At 51.7% G+C, this 25,944-nt stretch overlaps 1 protein-coding gene across 2 annotated transcripts; it reads left to right on the plus strand.

Annotated features, from left to right (window-relative positions):
• Positions 1-4,543: 4,543 nt before the first annotated feature.
• Positions 4,544-20,434, plus strand: Scn4b (sodium voltage-gated channel beta subunit 4). 2 transcript variants are annotated; one of them, XM_005069460.4, is made up of 5 exons: positions 4,544-4,731; positions 12,880-13,052; positions 13,953-14,181; positions 15,538-15,667; positions 16,681-20,434. In XM_005069460.4, exons 1-5 carry the CDS (start codon positions 4,671-4,673, stop codon positions 16,772-16,774), a joined length of 687 nt encoding a protein of 228 aa, XP_005069517.1. In that variant the 5' UTR covers positions 4,544-4,670; the 3' UTR covers positions 16,775-20,434. The 2 variants fall into 2 exon arrangements, with proteins under 2 accessions (XP_005069517.1, XP_040586027.1); XM_040730093.1 differs by lacking the exon at positions 4,544-4,731 and adding an exon at positions 9,934-10,021.
• The last annotated feature ends 5,510 nt before the right edge of the window (positions 20,435-25,944 follow it).

Raw genomic sequence — 25,944 nt, forward strand, 5'->3', positions numbered from 1 at the left:
TGCCCTGCCAAACCTCCTCTCCTAGCCCCCCGACCCCATTAAATGTTTGTGGAAAGAACAGGATTGGAATATTTAGTGAGTCCTCCCTGGCACCCTACACAGTTTTGTGGTTTTGCGTCTGGTGCTCATTTGATGGGGAGGACGGGGTCCTGGTTTCTGGACCACACGTATGGCCACTTAGCTAATCAACAGTCTCCTGATGGACAGCAGCTGCAATGTAAAACAAACCTTCCCCAAACCTCCAGATGCCACCTCTTGAGCCCCCATGGCTACTGATAAGAGAGCAGTATATTTAGTGAACCAGGAAGAGAGTTAAATACAGCTCTGGGGTGTTGGTTAGGGTCGCTAAGATTCTGCCCAGGGGCTTCAGGTCCCACCCAGTGTAGTTCCCAAGAAAGAGATACCCGGGACTCACCCATCTCTGAGCTGCTTCTAGAAGTGGGCACACACCCCTCTCCAGTTTGGGACTGTCCGGCCAGCAGAAACATTCTCGGGTTGGTTTGGCTCCCTCCTCTCTCTGCCCTCTTCCTTCCAATGAGCTCATCTGTCTGGGGCTCCCCATCCCCCTTTGCCCGAGAGGGTGTTTGGGCAGAGCCTGGCAGAAGCAAGGAAAAGAAGGATGGAGGGAGTGATTGCTTACCTGCCTATGCCCTGAGCCCCTAGGAAGTGGAGGCGGGTGAGATGAAAGGGAGAACCCTTCTCCAGAGGGAAGCTTGGAGAGAGTTTAGCTTTCTACCAACTCACTGATGCCCCCGAGTCCTGAACTGAGGTGGCCATGCAGCATCCTTAGCTGGGCCGTTCAGCTCAGCCACGTGCCTGCGGGCTGGTTTGGTGCATACTGTCTTGTTAACTCTCTCAGCACCTGCCAGACTTCCGTGGATGCTGAGAGAGTGGCTGGATGAGACAGCCACTCTGAGTCAAGGGAGGAGTGCGTGGGGAGGGGCTGGGAGTAGACTCAGATACTCTAGGAAGAGACTCCAGAGCGTTGGTTCAGACAGCATCAGTCCAAGCCCCCATCCAAATGGTGGAGGAACATTAATGCAGAGAATCTGGTGCTTGTAGCTGCACTGAGAGGGGGGCCCTGCAGGGTAGGCAAGATGCAGAGGCAGCTCTTGGGAGGAATCCAAGGCCTGAAGGGAGCCATAAGGTGAGGGTGGAGGGCCAGCTCCCTGCAGAACCCACAGTCAGTGGCACTGTGCTTAAGTGCCTGCTGTTACCTGCAAAGGCTTCTGGGGGAGGAGGAGGAGAGGCAGTAGGCAGTAGACAAGAGCAATAGGGGAGCCCAGGGGGAGGAGGTGCCTTGCCAGGCTTCTGCAATTTAGGAAGAAAGCCTCTCAGGATAGACCTGGAGACTCTGCCCGATTCCTTTCCTCGTGCACAGGGTCCAGGCTGGCCTGCTGGGACAACAGAGAAGGGGTCCTCTATCCCGCAGCCAGGGTCACCTGTAGAAGGTTGAGTAAGTGAGCATCTTCTGGGGTCAGAACCACCCCGAGGCCTCCGTTACTGTGATCTGCCCCCTCTTTTGGTAACTCCTTTAGAAGCTTCCCTGTTCCAGAAATGGGGCCCCTCTCCCCCATAACTCTATTCTTGCCCCTCAAGAGGCTTAGGAAGTGGGCTTTCTTCTGAGTCAGCTGTCTAGTCTGACAGGATTTGGGGGGGCCAACCTACCTGAATTCCCAAGGAAACACCTCCTTCCACTTAAGCCCCGGCTGTCTCTGCCAGCTTGAGAAATGGATGATTCTCTGACAGCTGTTTGGCTCTGGTCAAATCCATCTCAACGTCCTGAAAACTTCAAGGAATTTTGAGCCAAGCCACCCAGACCCGTGTGCGTCACCCACTCCCAGGAGTCAGGGTTGCCAGGAACACCACGGAGGCTGTGGCAGCAGGTACCCACATCCCGAATGGAGCTGCACATTTTATTTGTTCTCCCACAACTGGAGCTTGTGACAGGAAAGAGGAGTGGGTCTGGTTGGGCCTCCTTAGGAGTTTTCAAAGGGCAGGGAGAAGGAATGGGGCCTCCTGCCCGTCCCTCCACCTCCTTAGGAGGAACCCCTTGGCTCTGTTACTGCCCTGGCTTTCTGAGGTGTCTGAGGAAAGTGTTCCCTAAATGTGAAACACTTCAGCTCACCACTTAGTGTTTCCCCAGTCCTCATTTTCCCCGACTGGGGGTCCTGCTGGTGTTCAGAGAACAGTCAGGTGGTTGACGAGCAGAAACCAAATAGCAGGGAGGTGCTGCTCTGGATTTACCTGTGGATTTTGTAGGTGACCTTGGCCCACACATACTCTTTCTCTTGCCCACATCTTCATGTGTGTGGGGTGAGGCACGGTAGATGCCCTCTCAGCTAAAGAATCCAGGGAACAGCAAGAGACCAGGGGCTGTGGGGGGGAGGGCACTCAGAGGAGCTAGTCACCTTCCTCTGCCCCCAGGGTCTAAAGATATCTCTGGAGTCTGTCCCCTCTCCCTCCCTATTTTCTGGGCAGGGGTCACTTTCTTTCCTTTGGCTCACTCCCTCTCACCTCAGCCTACTGCTCTGAGAAACATGACCCTGTTGTAAAAATAACACGGGCAGTGTGGATGCCTGGCCTTGTCCGCAGAGTGGAAGGACCTCCTGGGGTAGGCAAAGGTCAAGCCTCTCCTGGACACCAGGCCCAGGCTTCTGGGAAGTTGGGTGTGTTGTATGCTTACTCTGTGTGCCTAGCTCTCTGCCACACATGTTAACATGTGTTTTATGTCTCCAGGTCTGTACATCCAGCTACACTTCTCATACTGGCAAGGGAGTCCACACGTGGGCTCTAAACCAGAATAATACCTTTAGCACCAGCACTCAGGAGGCATCGGCCTGGTTTGGAGGCCAGCCTGGTCTACATTGCTGGTCTACAGGGCTACACAGAGAAATCCTGTCTCAAAACAAACAAAACAACAACAACAAAAACAAAACAAAATCAGAAACACAACAGCAGCAACAACAAAAGATCAGGACAGCAAGTAATCCATCCTCTGCCTTTGACTGCTTTTCCTTGACGATCTAGAAGATCAGGTCCAAAATGGGATTTTTCAGACTATTCCCTAGTTGTCTTGCTTCTGTGGCTGGTCCTGCATCAACAGGGACTCTAGAACATACACAGGAACCACCCACTTGCTCATCAAGCTTATCCACGCAGCTACCTGTAGGCCACTTCTTGGGTCTATGGACACACTCCTCATTTCAGAGGACAGGCTGGAGAAGAGCCCAACTCAGACACCCTGAAGAGGGATCCCAGAACTGAGAGGTGTGTTCCCCATTGTGGTCCCCTGGACTCATGGGCCAGCATGAGGTCCTCTAAAGCTAGGAGCCTGGGGCTGTCCTCCTTGTTGCCCTGGGTTGAGGATGATGCTGTTTTACATGACCTCAGGGGGTAAATACCATGGGCTCACCAGCCAGCAGATGAGCAGAGACTTCTCCGGAAAGTTGTGTGCCTTGTTCACAGTTCGCCAGCAAATACAGGCATCAGAACTGTTCAACTACCTTGGCAAAGATGATGAGGCAGAAGAAAAACAGCAGGGTTCTCCCCGCAGACATTTAACATTCTGCATACAACCTCAAGGGTCTCTTATGGCGCTGGAGCCTACTAGGGACTCCAGTTTTGCAGATGAGTGGCGGGTGTAGTGGTGTGTGCCTGCAGCATAGAAGGAGGGTGTATTTCTAAGGTTTAACTGGTATCCTGATAGCGAAGGTTTGTCCTGGAGGTTTGGGTAGTTGACTAGGGGTCTTGAGGGGGCATCCCTGGTGTTCATGATTCTCCACCCGGCCCCCGCCCCGCGCTGCATTGGGGGAAAGGCACGCTGTCCCTAGCCTTCTAACATGCACAGAGTTTGCAGAAATGGGTTGGTGGGCGGTGTTCAGGGGCATATTGCAGGTGAAACTCAAGTTTCCCGCGGCCTAAAAGCCACCGGCAGAGCGAATGAGCGGCGTGGCGGGAGGAGACGCGTGTGGGTCCTGGTCTGCACACGGTCGTCCGCAGCGGGCAAGCCGGCACACGCCCACCGGCTGCGGCAGTGCCCGCTGCGGACGTCCTCCCTGCGGTCCCGGGAGAGGCAGCCGCTGCCCTTACTCGTGTTCTCCGAGCGGAACAAAACAGCCTTCCAACAAACCTAAAAGCTCCACCTCTACTCCCCCGTGAACTCTTCTCCTAATTGGCAGCTCGGCGCATGGGATGATGCGGGCGGCTGCGGGCCGGCCCTGCAGTGCCAAGCCGCAACATCCCGGTCCGGCTGGAGAGAGAGAGAAGGCTGTCCAGGCTAGACTCCACGATCGTGATCCGCGGCGCTCCGGTCACCGTGAGAAACCGGCGGGGACGCCGCCCCTCCTGCGGCTGGAGCGCTTCCAGAGCAGAGGCGCATCGCAGTGCCGCTCGCCCTCCAGCTCCGGCTCCTCCTCCTCCCCTCCAGCCCGTGCGCCCGCAGCGGGCTCCAAGAGGCGAGCGGACGCGCCTCCCCCTCCTCGCCCTCCCCCTCGTCTCGCTCTCTTGTGGCTAACTTTCCCGAGCCCGGACCCGCGGCGCGGAGCACCGCCCCCCCCCCCCCCCCCGCCCCTGCAGCTGCCGGGCCCAGAACCGACCTCCGGCGAAGAGCGCAGGGGTGCCTACTATTTCAACCCAAGCTCTCAGAGAGCTCCGGAGAGATCAGGACCATGTCCCGGGCTGGGGACCGAGGCAAAACCCTGGCGAGATGGCTGGGCACTGGGCTTTTGGGTAAGGCAGCCCCAGCTTTGTCTTTTCTCTCGCCTCTTTCTTACCCCCACTCCACCCTGAGGGAGGGGATCTTGGAGAAGAGGGGTGCCTTAGATAAGGTGGCACCAAGTAAGCGGAAGACCGTCTTCCTGCTGGACGCTTAGCTTTGATACTATGTTCCCTGGGAACCCTGTGTAACCCTCCCTCCCCCACGGCCATCCTGGCAGAGTTCCTTGCTCCCTCTGGTGCCTTTTGGAGCCAGGTCTTGGAACTGCAGCAGGGGACTCCTTCTAAGTCCTGGAGTTCAGGCATGCTGGTGGAGGGGTCTATTGCCTTGAGTGTGGGGGTTCCAGAGGGTTGCAGGTCTAGTGGTGTCTGCCACTCTTGTCTGGAGCTATTGGCTTGTTCCCCTGGCAGCAGGGATGCACCAATGGGGGGGCAAGGGTCTCCCCAATACCACCTTTTGCTAGGATCTTCCCTCTTCTGTCTTCTCTGGCGTCACTGAAACTCTATGCTAAATGCTGGAAGGGCTTGGAAGGACCTAGAGGACCATTCTAAAGCCACCTTTAAGAAGGGCCTTGTCCCTCTTCCTGTAAAGGGGTTCTTGGAGGAAGACCTGTCTGGTCTGCTCCTGGTTCTTTATTTTGGGGAAGCCTGTGAAGAGAGAGAAGTCAGGTCCAGAGGACGCAGAGGGTATAGGATGTTATGGATATCTATTAATATTCACATAGTGCTTTTGAGAGTCAAGCTGCAAGAGATTAGGCAATGGTATTTGTTAGCCAGAATGTAAATCACAGCCTGGCTTCCAGTGCGAGGGGGGCTCCATGTATGGTACCTGGACCTCTCCCTGTTTATACAGCTAGCCCCACCCCCACTGGGTCAGGCACATGGTTGAAATGTTTGTGGTGGAAGCAGGTGACAGAAGCCTCTAAGAGAAGCCACCCTTGCACCTGTGAACCACGTACAGACGTGTCCTATGGGTGCCTGTCAGGTGCTGGTGTGGTGGTGGTGAGGGGTAGCATTCTTTTGTTCCTGAACTCTGGTTTACTCACCTTCCAGAGGTCAGATTCAAGACATTGGTGTTTTCATTGCGTGTCACTGGACAGGTGTTACATGGGTTTCATGGTGACTCTTTAACACCCAAGGCTCCTCTTTGTGGGATGGGAGTTCCCATTTGGATCATCCTAGGACTCCCCTGTGGCCATGGCAGGGGTGAGGGGTCGCTGAGGCACCAAAACTCCACTCATTAAACCAGTCACTGTATGTTATGGGTTTCCTTACCCTGTGTTTGGTTGACCAAGGGAATATTCTTGAACCATACTTCTGTAGACAACAAGAGGGCTCTGGGAACTAGGGATGGGTTGGAGTGAGACGGGGTGAGTCGGGAGCAGGGTAGAACTTTGGTATCAGTGGGCAGGGACTTTGAAAACCGTAGCGTAGAGCTTTCCAAAGAGTGTGGAAGGTGTGGTCTAGAGAGGGATGGTAACCTGCCTAAGGGCATATGACCAACCGATGGGCAAGTGGGACAGAACCCAGGCTGGTGAGAGGGAAGGTCAGCGGGCCCTGTGTCTAGAGCCTGAGAATGAGTGAGACCCTGGGTCGTGGCATGGGAGCTATGGGCTTGAGCGGGGATCAGAGCTTTGTTTTCACAGTTGGGGAGCCTGATCCAGGAGTTCTCCCTCACCCCATCCATATCAATTCAGTTCCATGGACGCAGACCCCAGTGGTGTTTGACAACACAAACGAGATAGCCTTTTCTGAACCCAAGAAGGGGCTCGCAAGTCCGCATTGCTGCCACTGAGGCTTACATGGGCTCCAGTCTCTTCCTAAGTATGTAACGGGAAGTGTGTGCTCTGCCCGCCCCTTCCTTGCCCCCTGATTTGCTTAATTGCCATGATCTGTGTTTAATTATCACTTGTGAGGGCGCTGTGTTGCACAACCCTCTCTCCCCTGGTATGTATTTATTAAGGACTTGTTTAATGAGTGCACAATTAAGGAGAGGCTGTTGAGTCCCATTCAGAGGGAGAAACCAGCTGGGGGATCCTGGAGAAGAGGGGAAGGGGGTGGGGGACAGTCTGCATCTGGAAAAGATGACTAACCCTGAAATTTCCAGAAGCAGGCTTTGGGGACCAGGCAATGCTGGGCCCCTAAACCCTTTGTCTGGCTACCTCCTGGAGGAATCACCTTGCCCTGTGGCTGCTCCTTGAGGGGATGTAGGTACATTCTTATAAGCTGTGGATGGGGTGGGCCAATGCCACTGCTCAGTGGCCTCCAAGAACAGGCACAGACCCACTGCTTGGACTTGTTTGTGAAGCTGGTTTCCCTGATCTGTGCTGTCTCAGGGGCATGCTTCTATCCTGGCAAAGCTCCTGGGGGTGGGCAGGAAGCAAGCAGGTAGGTTGCCTAGGGTGAGGGAGCAGAAATTTTTCCTTTGCCATAGGGCTCAGGAGCCTTGCCTGGCCCAGCCCTGCTTCCCCAGGCCCCTGAGGCCTCTGTCCCAGGAGGGTCCTTGTCTCTCTGCCCTCAGCAGGCCCACTTTCTTCCTTTAAGTTCTGAGCTGTTCTTCCTCCCTGGGGCCAGAGAGTCTCAGCTGAGCTTCTGTTCGCCATGCACCATGCCTGAAAGTCCTTGGAGCTAAACTTAGAGCAGGCGCTCTCCTGCCTTTCCTTCTGCCCCCTACCCTGCCTGGGTGTGGCTGATCTCTGGATATGGGAGGAGATGATGGAATGTTCCCAGCCTGGTATCGACCCCGCTGGGTGCTAACAGCCATCAGATTCCGGCTGGTGTGAATATTTAATAGGATAGCCGTGTGCATGTACACGTGTGTGGAGGCCAGAAGTTAACCCTGGTTGTAATTCCTCAGGTGACATAGGAATTGACCTGGAGCTTCTGGATGAGTAGCAAGGCTGGTTGTTCAGTGAGCCCAAGACACGTTCCTGTTTCTACCTTCTCAATTCTGGGATTATAAACCTATGCCACCATACCCATTTTTTTTTTTTTTTTGGTTTTACGAGACAGGGTTTCTCTGTATTGTTTTGGAGGCTGTCGGTCCAGCCTGGCCTCGAACTCACAGAGATCCGCCTGCCTCTGCCTCCCGAGTGCTGGGATTAAAGGTGTGCGCCACCACTGCCCGGCCATACGCATTTTTTAAAAAACAAGTTTATAGGGAGTTGGGCTCATGCTTGCCAGAAAGCGCTTTCCTTACTCAGTCACATCCACACCCCCAAATACTTTTCAAAACCTTTGGAACAACTTGTGGATCCCAAGTCTGTATTTCTCCCTGGACAAAGTTCCAGCAGGGTGGCAGGAGCTAGGGACTTGTGAAGTTGGCTGCTGAGAGAGGCTAAATGAAAGACTTAGGAAGGGCCACGCTGTGAGAATTCACAGGACTCTGACAGAGGAGACTTCATTGATCCCATGGTGCCAGAAAGAGGCCCAGCTGGCAGACATGTCCATACCCATGCTGGTATTCTAAAGAGGTGACTCTTGGGCAAAGCAAGAAAGTTCTTTACTTAGGGAAATAGCCACATGGAAATTATCCAAGATGTGGTAGAGGGTGAAGAAATAAATCAATGTGTGAGTAGCCGGGAGACAGTCTTGGCTGACGACAGTGATCTTTAAGAGAAACCAGTGGCGCCCTGGTTATATCCAGTACTGGTATGGGGACAGCCGTGTCCCCCTCGCCCCATATAAACAGCGTCTTCTCCCCTAGAATGCTCCCTTACTGAATTCTTCGTGTTTTACAGCCTCATGTTTTGGCTCCCCACCAAGTTTGGGAGGTAGGCAGGTTTATAGCTCTTTCTGGACTGCTCTAGGGATGAGCATGCAGGACCTGACTTTGTCAAGGTCAGCAGGCAGACTGTGGCTTGCCTGGGGCCTGCTGACCAGTCCATTCCCGCTTTGGCCAACCTGCTTAAGTAGCCCTCTAGGGGCCCGTTAGTGGATGCTGACCCATGCTCCTCCCCACGCTCAGCATCACAGGAGCTTGGACACCGATCTCCTAGACACAGCTGGCAGGGTTTGCTCGTGCCTGACTGGGTGGGCTGTGCATTGCAGAAGCAGCCAGGGTTGTCCACTATCTCCCAGGTTTCAACCCGGGCAGGGATGCCTCTGTGGAAGCTACCTCTGCCGGTTTCCTTTATCTCCCCCAGCGAGGACACGGCAGTGCTTCACTGAGTCCTGAGCATATTAGATAGAGTTAAGTCATCCGCATCAGGCAGAGATGCGCACTGTGCGGCGAGCCAGAGCTTAAAGAAATAGTGTTCCTCCTTCTGAACTTTTCGTGTGCTCTTTTCTGCTTCTGTCTATTTAAAGCATTTTCTCAAGCCAGGCACAGAGGCACAGGTTTGTAATCCAGGCACCTCAGGAGGTGGAGGTGGATGAGAAGTTCAAGGTCAGCCTTGGTTGCAGAGCAAGTTCTAGTCTGGCCTCTGTGAGACTCTATCTCAACAACAAACAAACGACCATGTCACCGTCTCCTTGGATTTGCTTCTGTGCTCTGCTTCTGTTCATCTGAGCTGCAGTTGGAAGGAGGAATTTGGTCCTTGAGATGAGTCCCTTGTCTTCGTCAGGACCCCATTCCCAATTCCCTCCCTCCCTCCCTCCCTCCCTCCCTCCCTCCCTCCCTCCCTCCTTTCCTCCCTCCCCCCTCCCTCCTCACTCCTCCCTCCCCTCCTCAGGTGTGAGCCACCACATCTAGTTTAGGAAGCTTCTTTTTTTCTTCATAACTGTAAGGTGTGTCTATGTTCTCATTTGTGAATGTGGGTGCACGGCAGTGTGTACTTGGAGGTCAGAGGACACCCTTGGCCCACCTTCCACCTCCTTTGAGGCAGGATCTCTCTGTTGTTTTCTGGCTGCATATACCAGGCTAGCAGGCTTGCAACCTTCCAGAAATCCTCCTGTCTCTGTCGTCCACCTACCTGTAGTAGCACTGGAATTACTGATGCTTTATGCTACACACTGGCTCTTACATTGGTTCAGGGGATTTGAACTCAGATCCTCATGCTTATACGGCAATCGCTGTTGCTCACTGGGGCATCTTGCCAGCACAGTGGTTCCCTGTCTTCTGCTCTGCATCCTGGTTCTGGGTTTAGGGGGCTATGGAGGTGTGGAAAGCAGAGCTTCAGGACCATATCCTCTAGTGCTGGTTCTGGGCTGGATAGTGGACAATTGTGACTGCTCCTGTTCCTAGGCCTGGGGAAGAGCAGAGATAAAAAAAGAAGCAGGCACTCCAGGGAGCACTGACCCCCATCAGAATGCCTCTTCTGGATGGGAGAAAGCAGATCTATTTCTGAGACTGACTACTTCCTGGGTATGTAGCCTTATGTGTTTATTTCTTTGAGGTATTTATTGGGAATAAAAGGATTAGCACCTTCAAAGGATAAGGATGAAATGTGCATAGTCTATGAACTATACCCATTCTGTCACACAGTAGGTCCTACGTTCCAAAGATGACTTCACTGTGTGGCTGCTGGGAAAATCACTTCACCTCTCCGAGCCTCAATCTCATCAACTGTAAAACGAGAAAAAGCATACTTGCCATTTAGTGTCCTATTAGAAGTGGGGGTGACTGTGTGGGAGCCCTCTAGCATAGTTATTTTCAAAATGTGGTCTGCACCCACACTGTTCCCTGGGAGCTACAGAGAGGCCAGCTCTGAAGACTCATATAGTCAGTAGCTCCAGGGGCCGACCCACACCTGCCTATGCCTGTCCCTAGTTGATTCTATTGTCTGTATCTCAGCATGGAAAGCCATTGCACAGACACGCACATACATGTGCACGCAGGCACACACACATGCACACACAGACAGACACACAAGCACACACACATGCACACACAGTCAGACAGACAGACAGACAGACACACATGCACACAGGCACAGACAGACAGACACACAGACAGCAGACAGAGACACATACAGACAGACACACACAGGCGCGCACACACAGGCAGATAGACAGACACACACACATACACACAGGCACACACACATACAGGCAGACAGACACACACACAGACAGACACACACATACACACAGGCACACACACATACAGGCAGACAGACACACACACACATGCACACACAGACAGACACACACATACACACAGGCACACACACAGACACACACAGGTAGATAGACAGACACACATACACAGGCACACACACACATGCACACACAGGCAGATAGACAGACAGACAGACACACACACATACACACAGGCACAGGCAGACACACAGACAGATAGACAGACACACACAGGCGCACACACACACATGCACACACAGACAGACACACACATACACACAGGCACGCACACACACACGCATACAGACAGAGAAACACACACACAGGCACACATAGACAGACAGACACACATGCACACACACACAGACAGACACACACACAGGCACGCACACACAGGCACACACAGACACAGACAAACACATAGGCACACACAGACAGACACACACACACAGGCACACACAGACACAGACAAACACACACACACACACACACACACACACACACACACTGATTGAAGTAATCTAGCAAGAGCTGGATCTGCAGTGGACAAATGCACCTATTTTAGGATGCGTGCAGGGTTTTCCTGGTTTTGGGAGCATGAGATGCTGGAACCATTTCCCTCCTTGACCTTAATAGAATCGCTGACTTCTCTAGGCTTGGTTTCCTCTCCAGTGTGATCTATAATCCTAGACATGATGGGGTAGCAGAAGGCTGGAAGGCGCCAGGCATGCTGTAAATGCTTCATGAATATCTGCTCTGTTGTCATCACTGACCGTGGCAGGAGTCAGCACTGGGTCACTGGGCCATAGGGTGCAATTTCTGACTTGGAGTGTGTGTGTGTCGGGGAGGTGGGGGTGGGGGTTGAGGGTGGGGGTGAGCAGTCAGAAGCAAAGGGGACACAAGGAAGGTGAAGGGACCCTTGAGAGCAGGAACAGGGCCACCAGCACTCCTCCGAGCTCCTCTGTTATTTGGTAGTATGGTCATTACCCCTCGTGAGTAAAACAAGAGGAAACAGACTTATGATGCAGCACGAGGAAATTAAGTTAGAAAACAAAGGGCTTTCCTGAGAATTATTATGGGAGTGAGCGTTCATTTCCCCTACGGGCAAGGAAAGGTAAGGGTTCTGAGGTGGATTTTCTTCCCCAGAACGACCTTGAGGCAGTGAAGTTTCCTGGGGGAATGTGCAGGGAGGAGGATTAGATTCTTTAAGAGCCCTTAGGAGGAGGGCGAACGGGAGGACAACGTCACCTGGGACAGAGGGATGTGCGGCAGCAGGGGTGTGGGGGGAGGCGGAGAGGGGGCCGAGGATGTCCTGCGGAGGGGCTCGGGAGGCCGCGAGGGTGTCACTGTGGATCCTGGAGTGACGGAGCGGAGAATGGCTGCGGGGTTGGGGAGGTCCCGCGCTTCACCGAGTCGGGAGGACCGGTACCCTGCAGCGTGCCCTCATTTGGTTCGAATGGCCTCTGCAGAGAGTTGCGCTCTGCCTGCTCCATCGTGCGTCCTCGCACTAGCAGTCTGTGTCCCCCCCGCGGCCACGGTTTCTCTACGGCGGGCTGGTCGTCGTCTTTCTCTCTTCGGGATCCCCTTTGCGTGGTTGGAGGCGTTGAACTCACCAGTCGGACACTGTCCATTCCTAAAGTGTCTCTCTGCCTCCAGCGCGGGGACTGAGGCGGTCACGCTTTCCACCTGACGATGTTCTGCCCCACACCCGCAACTCCCAGGGGTGCGCTCCGATCTAGGGAAGGCTATCCCTCACTCCGTGCAGGTGAAAGGAGTTCCAGCACTTCCCTGGCCCTGTCTGTACTAACTTGCCTCAGGACCCAGGTGAAGGGGCGGAGTCATAGGTTCCAGGAAAGGGGAGGAAAAAAGCCATCAGACCCTCCTTTTCTTGGGTTGGGGTGACCCCTCGTGGTCATTCTGAGTACCACAAGGCCAATAAGAGGCTCAGAATTCATGCCTATTCAGGCCAAGTGGATACTGAAATGCGTGGCCCAGGCCGTGCAGATACTATATAGAGAACCATCTTCCCTCATGAGGGTGTCAAAGACCTCTTTGCCTGGCAAAGCCACTCTGCCTGCCTGAGAGTGCCATTAAAGAGCTTCCTATGGGGTTGTATTAAGAGAGGCCGTGTCCCTTGTACAGGTCTCTTCCTGCTCCCTATGTCCCTGTCATTGGAGGTGTCTGTGGGAAAGGCCACCACCATCTATGCTATCAACGGCTCGGCGATCCTGCTGCCCTGCACCTTCTCCAGCTGTTTTGGCTTCGAGAATCTCTACTTCAGGTGGTCCTACAATAACAGCGATACGTACAGGATTGTAAGTGGGGTGCTCATGTCTTTCTTCGGTTTGTCTGGAAGCCTTCAAACCCAGGCTCTGATTATCCCTTCCGAGATAAGCTCCACCATGATGACTCCAAGAGCCCACCTCTTGTTGCTCTTTCTCTCAGAGTCCAGGCAGGAGGATTGTCCTCATGGTGATGCCAGAATCTAGAATCTGCTGGCAATTTTGGCTAGACTTTGTTGTCCTGTCCTGAGGAAAACCTGCAACATGTACATTTGCAGAGAATTTCATAGTTTGGCAATCAGGAGAGAGAAACGGTTGGAAGAGAGCAACTGTAGAGGCCTGTGTTTGGAAACATAGGAGAGGGAGTCAGGAAGGATGAGTCGGTCACAGATGTGGATGGAATTCTTTGAAGTCTGGCGAGGGGTTCTTCTCCCAGAGTAACTGGGGAAGGCCCATGAGTGCAGCCTGAGAGGGTGGTGATGGAGAGAGCTGTGGCATTAATCCAGATCCTTACGGAAAGACAAGATTCAGTGGGGTGGAGGGTACAGTGTGTAAAGGCTGGGGGGACATGCAGAGAGGGGTGCGTGCGTGCGTGTGTGTGTGTGCGCGTGTGCGTGTTTGCGTGTGTGTGCGTGTGCGTTTGTGTACGTGCGTGCGTGTGCGCGCTTGTGTGTGTGTGTGTGTGTGTGTGTGTGTGTGATCTGCAGGGGCACTGTGGCATGGGGGAAGACTTCTATGAAAACAGTAGCTGATGTGCTGTAGAGTCCTTAAGGACACAGGTTTAGTTTAAAGCAGACAGACTTCGGGACAGGCAGGGCTATAGCCACTGGCAGAGAGAACGGAGGAAAAGGGGAAGGGTCTTTCTGGGCATGGACAGGGTTGGCACCCGGGGGAGGTGGTGCCGTCTGACAACTCCGATCGCTTCCTGCCCAGCTAATAGATGGCGTTGTGAAGAATGAGAAGTCTGACCCCAGGGTGCGGACGAAGGATGACGACCGAATCACGCTGCCGGGCTCCACCAAGGAGAAGATGAACAATATCTCCATCCTGCTGAGTGACCTGGAGTTCAGTGACACAGGCAAATACACCTGCTTCGTGAGGAACCCCAAAGAGAAGGACCTGAACAACTCTGCCACCATCTTCCTCCAAGTGGTTGATAAGTGTATGTCGTGGGGGGAGGGTGACAGGGGAGGAAGGACTTGGGGTGCCCATCTCAGAGTGGCACTGGAATGGCAAAACGGGCCACGCTGGCGATTTCCTTCTCCTGCAAGAGTTACATATGAAAGCTAGAAAAAGTCTGCTGTGGAGTGGCTTGGGAATAACACTGAACATCTTCGAGCCTTGATTTCCTAGCCCATAAAATGGGCATATGGCTGCCTTCTGCCGGAGTGGCTGTGAAGGCCAGGGGAGCTATCGGGGAGTCTTCGGAGGCATTAAGCTCTCTCCTTGTAGGTGAATTTTGCTCCTTTGTGTACCGCATTAACAAGTGTTGGAGGCTGTCAGGAGTCGTAGTAAAAGATGCTGTGACTGGTGCAGTATTCGTTTTTGAGAATAGCAGCAGTACAGATGAGTCACAGAGAGAATGAGGTGAGGTCCATCCCCTAAGGGGTTGGATGCAGGTAAGTCACTTAAGCAGTGAAGGTACTGCAGACAAGGAGCCAGGTAGCCACACGCCTCTAGTCCATGGAGTGGTCAGAGAAGCAAAAGGGGATAAATAGGTGAGAGGTTGGGTTGGGAATCTTGTAGCAATGCCTTCTGTGTGTCCCCACCCCATGACCCACTCAAGGAGCCCCTGGAGATGAGACAGCAGGAGTTTGGGCTATCCCAAGGGCAGAGCCTGAGGTCATCCCGGCAGTCTTTCCTGAGTCTGGGGTTACGTCTGCAAATAGTGTCACCTCTTCTGTATGTTTAGATTTCTGTCACTCTGCTCTGTGCTTGGCCTTTTCAGGAGAAGGGAACTGACAGAGTGTTTCTGGGTGACAGGCTCTCGCCTTAGCTCAGTGGCTCCTCACAGGTGGCTGCTGTCTATGCACAGAGCTTTTCAGCCATCCTTTTACAGGGTTCGGGGTGCTGAGAGCACAGTGTGACCAGGATGGGAGCTTCCCTCCCCCCCAGCTGAAGGAGCAATGCAGTTTAACAAAGAGTGGCCTTGCTGCATAGATCAGATAAAGCCACAGGGGAAGCCAGGGCTCCGGAGGCTTTGCAGGGAAGGGTGACAGAGTGGGGTATGTGAAGGCAGCAGGAGGGCAAGCAGAGATAGCTGAGAAATAAGTTTGTGACTGGACACTGGGAGCTGTGGGTCTCTTTCTGATTTATCCCCCTGCTTGTGTGCGAGGGTATGGGAAGGGTGAAGGGAATAGGCCCTGTGGTGTGTACGTTTGCCCGGAAAGGCTCCGTGCTCTGGCCTCGCCTGTCTTGGTTGACCTGAGAGGGTCATGGCCTGGGAGTAGAGTTACCAGCTTGGGACTGTGTGATGGCTTCACATGATTCTTCCCTCCCTGCTCTGCCCCTCCTCCAGTGGAGGAAGTGGACAACACGGTGACACTCATCATCCTGGCTGTGGTGGGCGGGGTCATTGGACTGCTGGTCTGCATCCTGCTGTTGAAGAAGCTTGTCACCTTCATCCTCAAGAAGACCCGAGAGAAGAAGTGAGTGGACCCCCATCGCTGCCCCGCTCCTCCAACCCGGTGCCCTCTGCCTCCACCCCTGCCAGCTGCGGTGTCTCCGCCCCCTTCTGATGCCACCACTGTCCTTTGCCGTGCCTACAGCCCTCGCCCCAGCTCCCGACTCTCTCCCGACCTCTCTCCGCTGCCTCTTCCCTATCCAGCCCTCTTTTCCCCAAGTCCCGTCAGCCTCTCTTCTGGTGTATGCCGCTTGCCCCAAAGCCGGCCATAGGCTTTAGGAAGCCTGTTTATTTTCTGAGTTAGACTTCTCTTTTTCCGCTCTCCTTCCTCTTACCAGAGAAAAATGTGAGTTCATGTATGGAAACTCTAGAATGGAAAGGCCTGTAGAGAGGTGAAAAATTCAAGTGGGAGAGGCAGACACACGGCCTGACAGCCACGCATGGTGGCTCGTGCCCACAATCCCAGAAAGTTGAGTCAGCCTTAGAAGGATCCCTTGAGCTCAAGGCCAGCCCAGGCTGCACTGTGAGGCCTTGTTTCAAAAGCCAAAGCTAAACTAAACTAAGCTACACTATAACATGGAATGGTGACATGGCCTCTCAGGAAGTCCTAGTGTAAGTTCAGTTATAAAAATAGACACCTAGGGCCAGGGATGCAGCTAAGTGGTGTAGCCCAGTTTGTGTGAGGTCTTGGGTTCAATATACTTCTGCTGGGAGAAAAAGATGGGCAGGAATAAGGGTGTGAGCCCAGGCACAGAATTTTCTGGAACGGTGTCAGGCTGACTTTAAAGTATCAGGTGAGCAATCTTGCAAAGCCAGAGCAAGAAAAAGGCATTAGAGGGGAAAAGTGTCCGGAGGGAAAAGGCATTGGAAAGCTGTATCCTCAGAAAGACTGGTGATGAGCTGGGCTGCCCTGGAACAGAACAAAACAGAAGAGACCAGGGAGAGGGCACAGGACTGGATACAGGGAGCACCCCATAACCCTTGTGCCTCTCACTGGTGTCTCCTCTCTCCTTCCCTCCCTCCCCCTCTCCTCTCCAGGAAGGAGTGTCTTGTGAGTTCCTCTGGGAATGACAACACAGAGAATGGGCTGCCTGGCTCCAAGGCAGAAGAGAAGCCGCCTACAAAAGTGTGAGGCCCTGCTTGGGCCGAGCAGTGGAGAGAGCCTCACTTTCAGATGGTGACACTGAAGCCTGAGTCTGTCTGGAGATCCACCTACTGAGATGTGCGCTGCTTGGCCCAGACTGTAGCCTCTCTGAGCTGGAAGGACCTGACCCCGCCCCGCCCAGCCTGCTACCATTCTTCCCACAGCCAGGGCATCCCAGGGGCCAGGGCTGGCTGGGGGAGGAAGCCTGCTGGAGGAGGCTGAAGAAAGAGGAAGCAGGGGCTGGAGAGGTGTGGAAGGGTTGGTCCCAGGCACGGGGGAAACGGGGTCTCCTTTAGACTTCTCACCTCTGTGAACCCTCACTTTCTTCTCACTCTTCCTCCTGATCTTTCACCAGGAAATCGGGGGTCATCAGAAGGCTGCTCCCAAAGCTGGGCTTTGGAGATGGGTGGAGGATGAGTAATTAAGATGCTGAGAATGCACTAGAATTCTGGGGTGGAGTCTGCTGGAGGTGGGGCTAGTTCTGAGATGCCAGCTGGACTTGGAAGGGTGAAGGATACCAGGTTTCCAGGAGTTCCTTCAGAGGGGGCTTCTCCTCCCCGACCCTGGAACGCCTGCCCACACTGTCCCGGCTCCCTGTCCAGCCTCCTGCTCTGCATTTGTAGGCACTCCCGCCCCCAGGTAGGCCTGGATGCTCTGGACTTTCAAGTGTCCCAGGCTACCTAGCCTGTCTTTGCTCTCTGGGCTGCAGCTGCTGAGGAGGCTTGGGGGAGGCCCCCCATCCTTCCTGGAGCACTGGGGTGCTATGTGCATCTTTTCTGGCTTTGCTCTTTGGGTTTCAGAGGTGGGAGAACAGTGACTCCAACCTCCCAGCCTTTGGAATGTGTATCCCAGCCCGACACAACTAACAGCCCTTATCTTTGGCATGGCAGGACCATGCCACCCTGGCACTCCCAGAGCTCAGTTTCCCCCACGTCTTGCCTTCTCTTGAAACAGACGGTGTTGCCACTTACTCGAGGGATGGTTTCCTAGGACCTTCTGTCCCATACCTTTGCTCCTCCTATGTTCCTCCAGCATGCCTGGTCTTTCCCTGCCCCCAGGCCCACCCACTCCAGCCCTGGGTCTGCCTTTGTCTCAGGATTCCTTGTTTCCAGATGAGAAGGCCCTTGGCTTTTCCAGCTGCTTTCTGCTCAGCTGGGCCAGCTCCTCTCCCAGCCTGAGGTTGAAGAGGACCAGGGAGAGGGTACTTGGGCCTTCTGTCTACTTCCTGCAGAGCTGGTTTGCACACCCCTTGAGTGTGGGGCTAGATTGTGCCTTAGCTCCCTGAGTCCTGGTTCTTACCCCATTTTCCTTTGGTTCACACTCCCTGACTTAATTGTACAGTCTGTGTGACAATGGTGGGGCTCCCCAGCTCCCCTCCCCGAGGTCATGGAGGAGGCCATGTTGCTGGACTTGTGTTAGCAATGGCCCTATTGACTGGTGACAGTCTTGGAGATACCTGTGGGGTGTCTCATGCTTGTCTTTGATATGGAGATGGGATGGCATCAGATGTGGGACCTTCAGATGGTCTTGATTGTGGGGATCCTTGTAGTGTATAAGATGTGATAACGGGGTACCCCCAACTCCCTCTTTCTCATCAGGTTTCTGATACTCTTGGGTCCCCAGAAAATGAAGACCAGTCCTCGTTTGCGGGAGTGTGAGGACTGCTATAGGCCCTGTCCAGAAGTAGCTGCAGGCTTACCCCAAGTGGAAGTGGGCCTGTAGAGTGCCTGTGGCTATGGCTGGTGTCTCTTGCCCAAGTCAAGGAGCTCACGGGTCCTTGCCTTCTCTCCTCCTGTCCCTCTTTACCCAGAACCCATTGTGTGCTGGGGTAAAAGTTGCCCTTCTCCTGCTTTTTATTTAATTGTTTATTTGAGATAGACTCTCAAAAAGCCCAGGCTGGCCTCCAACTTCCTATATAGCCAAGACTGGCCTTGAACTCCTCATCTTCTGCCTCCATTGCCCCAGTGCTGGGATGACAGGCGTGAGCCCACACCCTTCTCAGAGTGACCTGCCTCTGAGAGCAAACATGGTACCAGAGCCTCCAGCCATTCAGGAAACTTCCAGCTGCCTTCATGTAAAGCTGCTTTCTTCCCCAACACTGGAGGAGGCAAAGTGCTGTGTGCTCGTCTGGCCCTCTTGAGAGGAAGCCAAGGCGTGCAGAGTGAGAGAGGAGGGGTGTCACTGTGCCCTCTTCCCGTCGCTGTCGGCTTACAGGAGGCCCTTGCGGCGTCTCCCATCCACCCAAAGGGTGATGTAATACCTACCTCACAGGACTGTCGTGAGGCTTGGCCAGTGGCTTTGTTTTGTTCTCCCTTGGCTTGGAAAGGCATTGGGAAACAGTGCTTATAATTGGAGACAGTGTTCCATGCCCGCCCTGTCCTGTAACGCGCATACACTCCTCCTCTTCCCTTTGTAACCGTAGGACCCGTGACTCTGATGCGTAAATCATCTTGTCCATGGCACTTGTTTTTTAATGGTGATGATTGGGACTATGTCGGTAATTTTTTATTCTTGTTATCCCAATGCCTGCGATACTCCTGGCATCTGATGGACAGGGATTAAGAGCACAAAACAGTCCTCTTAACAAAGAATGTCTGGTCCTAGTGCTAGCCTCATGCCTGAGCAGACATTGCCACGGATTGCACTGGAATGTATACTCGAAAAGCCATTTCCCCCAGCCAGACCCTTATGCAGGCAAGTTTTCAATAGTGATCTCAGGGTTTGCTGAGGGTGCTCCCTGCACCACTGGGCTACAGAACTTCTTATGCGGTTGACTTTGGGAACCCTGGACCCATGCAGGTGTGCTGACAATGATGTCAGTGAGACCAAAGACAAGCACAAGTCTCTCATCGTTGACTCAAGGGCTCAGACCCCTGTGTGTAGAAACAGAAGAAAGCTGCAGTGCTGGAGGGCCAGAGCGAGGATGGATGGGGCAGGGGGCAGAATTTCACACATCTGGCTGACCAGCTCTTGTGGTGCCTGGGAGGCAAGAGCATCCTTCAGATGGTGGGATTCAAGGGTGCACTCATATGGAACGGTCGTGGTGTGTGGAAAGGCGTTCCTGGTCAGTCTGCAGAGGTGTGGCTGAAGAGGGTGGGCTGTGCATGCCGTGGGTGATGTGAGATGGGGGGCAGGGGGGCTGTGTTCTTACAGCATCTGGAGTTGGAGACAGAGAGGGAGGGTAGCGACAGAAATGTACAGTTATGCTTCTGGATTCCACTGGGTGACTCCATTGACAGATGACTACCATTGGAGGGCTGGGGTAGGGATGCTGAGAAGGATTTGTGGGGAAATCCTCTAGCTTGCTGCACTTTATTTTGTCCCAGATTGGAGTCCCTGCTCTCCCAACTCCCACTGGATATTCAGTGCTTTTGACTATCTTATGCATGGTTTATTCCTCTGGCTTGGATGGCAGTACCCACAGTCAATTTTCCTATATAACTTTATAGATCAAACAATATAGTGATGGGCGGTGGGAGCCTCAGGTCCACGGTGCCTCTGGGAGGCCCCGATATGCACACGCCCACCACTGACTTGTATTTAAGCACAGAGTGAATGCAATTAGATGTCTTGCCTCTCCAACACATTTTGCATTATAGAACTGGGTTTAGCTTCGCTTTGGATGAAATAAAAATTATTTTTTAATAATTTGGGGTCTGAGCTTTCTTGGGTTGCCTGGGAGTTGAGCTCCAGCTTCATTTTCCTGAGCTGACAAGTTCACTTGTGTTGAAAATGTTTCTTGCTCAGGTGAGATAGTACATGTCAGATGCCTCAGGGTTCCTGACATGTCTGAGACATTTGTGTTAATTCTAGTCCTTTGAAAAGGCAGTCCTTGAATACTGGAATTGATACCAGACTCTGTGAGCCGATGATCTTAGAAATAATTCTGGAGCCACAGGATAGCATCCATCTGAAGTAGAGTTTTACCTGGCTGCAAAAGCTAAGCTGGGGGTGGAGAGCCTGAAGAACGGATGTTGTTAGCATGCTAGTCTTGCAAGCATAAGGACCGCACTTAAGAGTCCCAGAATACTCTTCAACCAGAAAGGCCAGGTGTAGTGGTGCTCTCTTGTAATCCCAGCACCAGAGACCAGTGGATCCCTGGGGCGAGCCAGACTAACCTACTTGGCAAGCTCTAGACAGTGAGAGACCCTGTCTAGGGAGAAGCAAGATGGATGGCACCTGGATAACAACATGTGTTTGTCCTCTGGCTTCCACAAGTGTACTTGCACCCCCCCACCTGCATCTGCACACACATGTACATGCACACATGCATGTGCACACGCACACGGGATTCACCATAACGAGAGTACCTGTCTAGTATGTGCAAGACCCAGGTCCAATCCCCACCTCCAACCCAAAAAGTTAACTGTCACAAGCATCGTTATGGTTTAGATAGAAAACATCACCACAAATGTACGTTGAGCGCAATGGTGGGGGAGGGGAGTGGCTTTTGCAAAGGCACTGGATCATGAGGGCTCTGACCCCATCCATGGGTTAACCTAACCCCTTAATAGGTTCACGGTTTGATGGGATTACTGGGAGGGAGTGGAAATGAGGAGGTGGGGCCCAGAGGGATGTGTCCTTGAAGGCCACACTTCATCTTTGTTCCCTCCCTTCCTGGCCTCCATGAGATATGAAGCTTTCCTATCATGCCCTTCTAGCCTGATGTTTCTACCTTTGTCATGGGCCTAAGAGGAAGAGAGTCAGCTAATCATGAACCAAAACCTCCAACACCCAGAACCAAAGGGAATCCTTCTTCCTTTAAGTTGATTGGCTCAAGTATTTTTGTCACATCAACAAAAACTGATCAAGCAACCACCAGTGAGATGTCCTGGGTAAGCCAGCTCAGCTCTCTGTGCTGCAGTCCCTTTGCCTGCCAAGAGGGAGGAGCTTTGTCTGTTTCACGAGGAGCCTGTGCGATTATGAATAAAGAAGCACTTCAAAAACTTCAAAGTGTTGGCTATATAGATAAAAGGAGTTTCAGAGCCAGTGACAGCTCTACAAGTGTCCAGGAAGAGCCTGAAGCTAAGAACCCATTGAGGCTAAGCCAACCAGTAGAGAGGCAGGCAAAGATGAGACAGTGGTTGGACTTAACATTCCTTGCTCCTGGTTGGGAGGGGCTGTCAGCTGCATGAGGCAAAACTGGGAGAAGTGTGGTTCAGGTTAGGAAGTGACAAGTCATCTGATGTGCCTATGACAGTTGTCCAAAAACAAACTCATGGTCTCACCTCATTCTGAGATGGTCATCCCCAATGTTCCCACTCACCCAGTCATCAAGGACAAAATATCCAACTCTACCATAACACCTATTTTTCTCTCATTAACTCCTTAACTGCTCCCTCCCCCATGTCTCTTCAGCAAATCCCCTCAACTCCATGCCAAAAAATATTTTATGGACTTAGCTTCCGTTGGCATTACCAATCTTACAGTCACAGCCGAGGCAAGAGCCTTTCCCTGTTCTTCATCTCCTATGAATGCCCACATATTTTCATTCTAGTGGTGGACAATGTGAACAAACTATTTCTGGGCCTATGCCAGCTCCAGGGATTGCTCCCTCTCATACCCTCTAATTTGAAATTGTTTTGTGCATGTTGTCTCATCTAATCTTCAAGGACTATCATGACATAGACACAACTACCCCACCCACATTGCTGGAAAGGAGGTGAGGGAGTCGAGGCCCAGAGAGATGAGCTGGTTTCTCAAGTTGGTTTTCTCAGTTTTAGACATCCTTGACAGGGAGCCAAGGACTTCGGTGGATCCCTTGCAGATCTCTCTTTCTGTGGTGCTCTCTCGTCTGTCTCTCTGCCCGCTGAAACGTATCTGCTTTGGCTTTGCTGTCCTCCAGCTCTATCTCTGTGGTAGTTTGAATGAGAACGGCCCCATAGGCTCATATGTTTAGGAAGGGTTGGGAGGTGTGGCCTGCTGGAGATAGTGGGTCAATGTGGGTGGGCTTTGAAGTTTCAAAAGTCCAAGTCATTCCCAGTCAGTTCTTTCTGCCTCCAACTTTTGGATCAAGTTGTCAGCTCTCAACTATTGCTCCAGTGAATGCCTGCCTGCCTGCTGCCATGTTCCCTACCGTGAGGGTCAGAGACTGACCCTCTGAAACTATACACCCTAGTAAATGATTTCTTCTGTAAGTAGCCTTGGTCATGGTGCTTTGTCACAGCAATTGAAAAGTGACTAAGACAGAAGTACTCTGCCACAGAACACTTCCTGAACATGGTTTCCTTCCTCTGTTTCTCCTCTCTCAGGCCCCACTGACCTAGGTTGTCCCATCTCCTGTGTGTTAAAGATTTCTGAGGTATTTTCCCCCTAGTGTTTCAGTTGCTTCAGGTGGGGAAGTGGGTCCATTTCTTGCCTGTGTATTCTTTTTGGAAGAAACTCATAAAAATGTACATTCTTATAAAAACTCATTCAGAGATGTTTTTAGACATTTTATTTTTTTATCATTCAAAGCAAGAAATTACATTAATGTCTTTGGATTGGCAAGTAGATGTAATATATTGTGTTCCTATAACAAAGCACTAGGTGCTGATTAAAGAAAAGAGTTTTATTTAGCTTACAGTTCTGGACGTCAGAGAGAAGGACCCTGGTATGTACTGGATTCTGGCCAGGGCCTTCTGGTAGCTGGTATTACAATGGTCAGAGTGTGTGTTGAAGAGACAGGATGTGAGGGGAGGTTCTGGGGAGATGCTAGTCTGGTTTAGAACAAGTGACTCTTGAGGTACTCTCAGCCAGGAGCATTAATCCATTTGTGGGGATGGAGCCTCCGGGACCTAATTACCTCCCAGGAGGCCTAACCAAAGTTCTATCACACCCCAACACTACAACACTAGGGATGAAGTTTCCAGAACATGGACCTCTGGGGGGCAAGTCAGCATTGGGTAAATACACTGTCCCAGATGCCTACAATGAATATCCCTCAGTGATTAAACTGCTCCAGAGACTGACAAGGGCTGATCTAAAGAAACAAACAAACAAACAAAACAAAACAACACAAACCCTACCCAAACCAGAAATCATTAAGCTAAGAGAAGGAATTCAGAATAAAAAGAGCCTCTACTTCATCAGTTGTGAGCACTGTCTCATTCTGGTGAGGGACATGGTTATCTATGGAGGCTGTGTGTATGGAGGGGGTGTATGGGAAGTCATTTTACCCTCAGCTTAGTTTTTCTGTGAATCTAAAACTTTCCTAAAACTAAAGTCTTAAAAAAAAAAAGAGGTGCTGTATCTGTCACTTTCTCGCTGGTGGGACAAAAGACCTGGCAAGAACAACCTAAGTGGTGGTGGTGGGGTATCTTGGCTTACAGTTCTTGGAGTTACAGTCTCCCCTGGGTCAGGTAAGGCATGGAGGTGGGAGCAAGAGATGGATGGTCACATTGCATCCGCAGTCAGAAAGCAGAGTGTGATGAACACTTCCCTTAAGCTTACTTTCTCTTTTCCTTCAGTCCCAGACCACATGCTATCAAACGATGCTGCCTATGTTTGGTGTGGCTCTTCCCTCCTCCAGGAACCTAAGCTAGATAACCAGTTAGAGCCATTCCCAAAGACTTGTTTCCATGGTGGTCCTAAATTCCATCAAGCTGACAATGAAGGTTAACCATCACCTACTACATAGTCCTGTTTCTATAATATTCTAGAAAAAGCAAATTACAGGGACAGATGGATAACAGAACAGTGAGTGTCGTGGGCTATGGTAGGGGAAGGACCGGCATGGAGACCTTTGGGGGAGGATGGCGCCACTGTGGTGGCTGCTTGCCTGTATATGTTTGTCAACACTGGCAGAAGTGTACACTATGATGGTGATGTCATTGTAAGTGGATTATTACTTTGGGACAACTGTAAGGAATCCAATGACATCACTCTTTGGCTTAGAACTTTCCAGTCTAACTCACTAGCCTAGCTTTGGCCCAGATCCTCTGATTTTTTCCTTTTCTGAAGCTATCCAGGTGACTCATTCTTTTTAATCTCCTAGGATACATGTGTTTTTTTTTCTCTACTGGAATGACCTTCTGCAGAAATGCAACGATGATGCTAGTTTGAGGTCTTTGGGTCATTATGGGGATGCCCCCAAAGGAGATTCCTCCTCTTCCTCCTTTGCTACGTATTTCTATGTTGATATGCTGCTTTATCATAAGTCCAAAGCAAACAATCAAATAACAAACAAACAAACAAACCTGATCATGGACTTCCAAAATTGTGGGCCAAAAAGTCCTGTTCTCTTTATAAGTTAATTATCTCAGGCATTATAATATAGTGACAGAAAACTGACAAATACAGTTGGAGTATCAGTAGTAGTACCTTCTACCCATCTCATTTACTTTCTCACTACTTTTATTAAGAAATTAAAATTATATTTGTGTGTGTGTGTGAGAGAGAGAGAGAGAGAGAGAGAGAGAGAGAGAGAGAGAGAGAGAGAGAGAGAGAGAGAGAGAGAGACTTATGTGTGGAAGTCAGAGGACAGTTTGTGAGAGTCAGTTCTTATTATATCATATGGGTCCTGCTTTGTGTTAAAATAGCAAAATACCTGAGGTTGGATATTTTATAAAATAAAGAGGTTCATTTCAGTTGTGATTTTGATGCCTGGACAGTCCAGGCATGGTGCCACTGCCTTATCCAGGGACCACTGGCTTCCTTACAACATGGCAGGAATTAGGAAGGGGACAGCTTTGTGCAAAGGGAGAGGCCACATGGTGAGGTAGACAGCCAAAGAGATCCAGAGGTTGAACATACTCCTTTTATACAAACTCCTTCTTGTGGGGTAACTGATAAGCCTTGGGAATTACAACCTCAAGGGACAGGGTTCCATATGCCCTTCACGGGCTGCCCTTATGGCCTTCTAGTAGGCTCCACATTCTAAAGGTCCCATGTCTTTCCAACATCACCACAGACCAGGACCAAGTCTGCAGCACAGGAACATTCAAGATAAAATTTATAGCTACTTACCTCCCGGTTGATTACCCCATTATCAATGACGAGGTTAACATTTCCAACCACTTTTCTCAGTTAACAATCAATTCACACTCTCTCTCCTTGGTGTTCCTTCCTCCTTCTTGTTTGGAGATTGTGTAATTTTTAAAAATCTATTTCTTCCTCTATTGTTTTGGAAATGAAAGACTTTATTTCCATTCATTTGATAGTTAACCTTTGACCACTTA

The sequence above is a fragment of the Mesocricetus auratus genome, unplaced genomic scaffold (assembly GCF_017639785.1).
Source record: "Mesocricetus auratus isolate SY011 unplaced genomic scaffold, BCM_Maur_2.0 Super-Scaffold_100022, whole genome shotgun sequence".
Classification (NCBI taxonomy): Eukaryota; Metazoa; Chordata; class Mammalia; order Rodentia; family Cricetidae; genus Mesocricetus; species Mesocricetus auratus.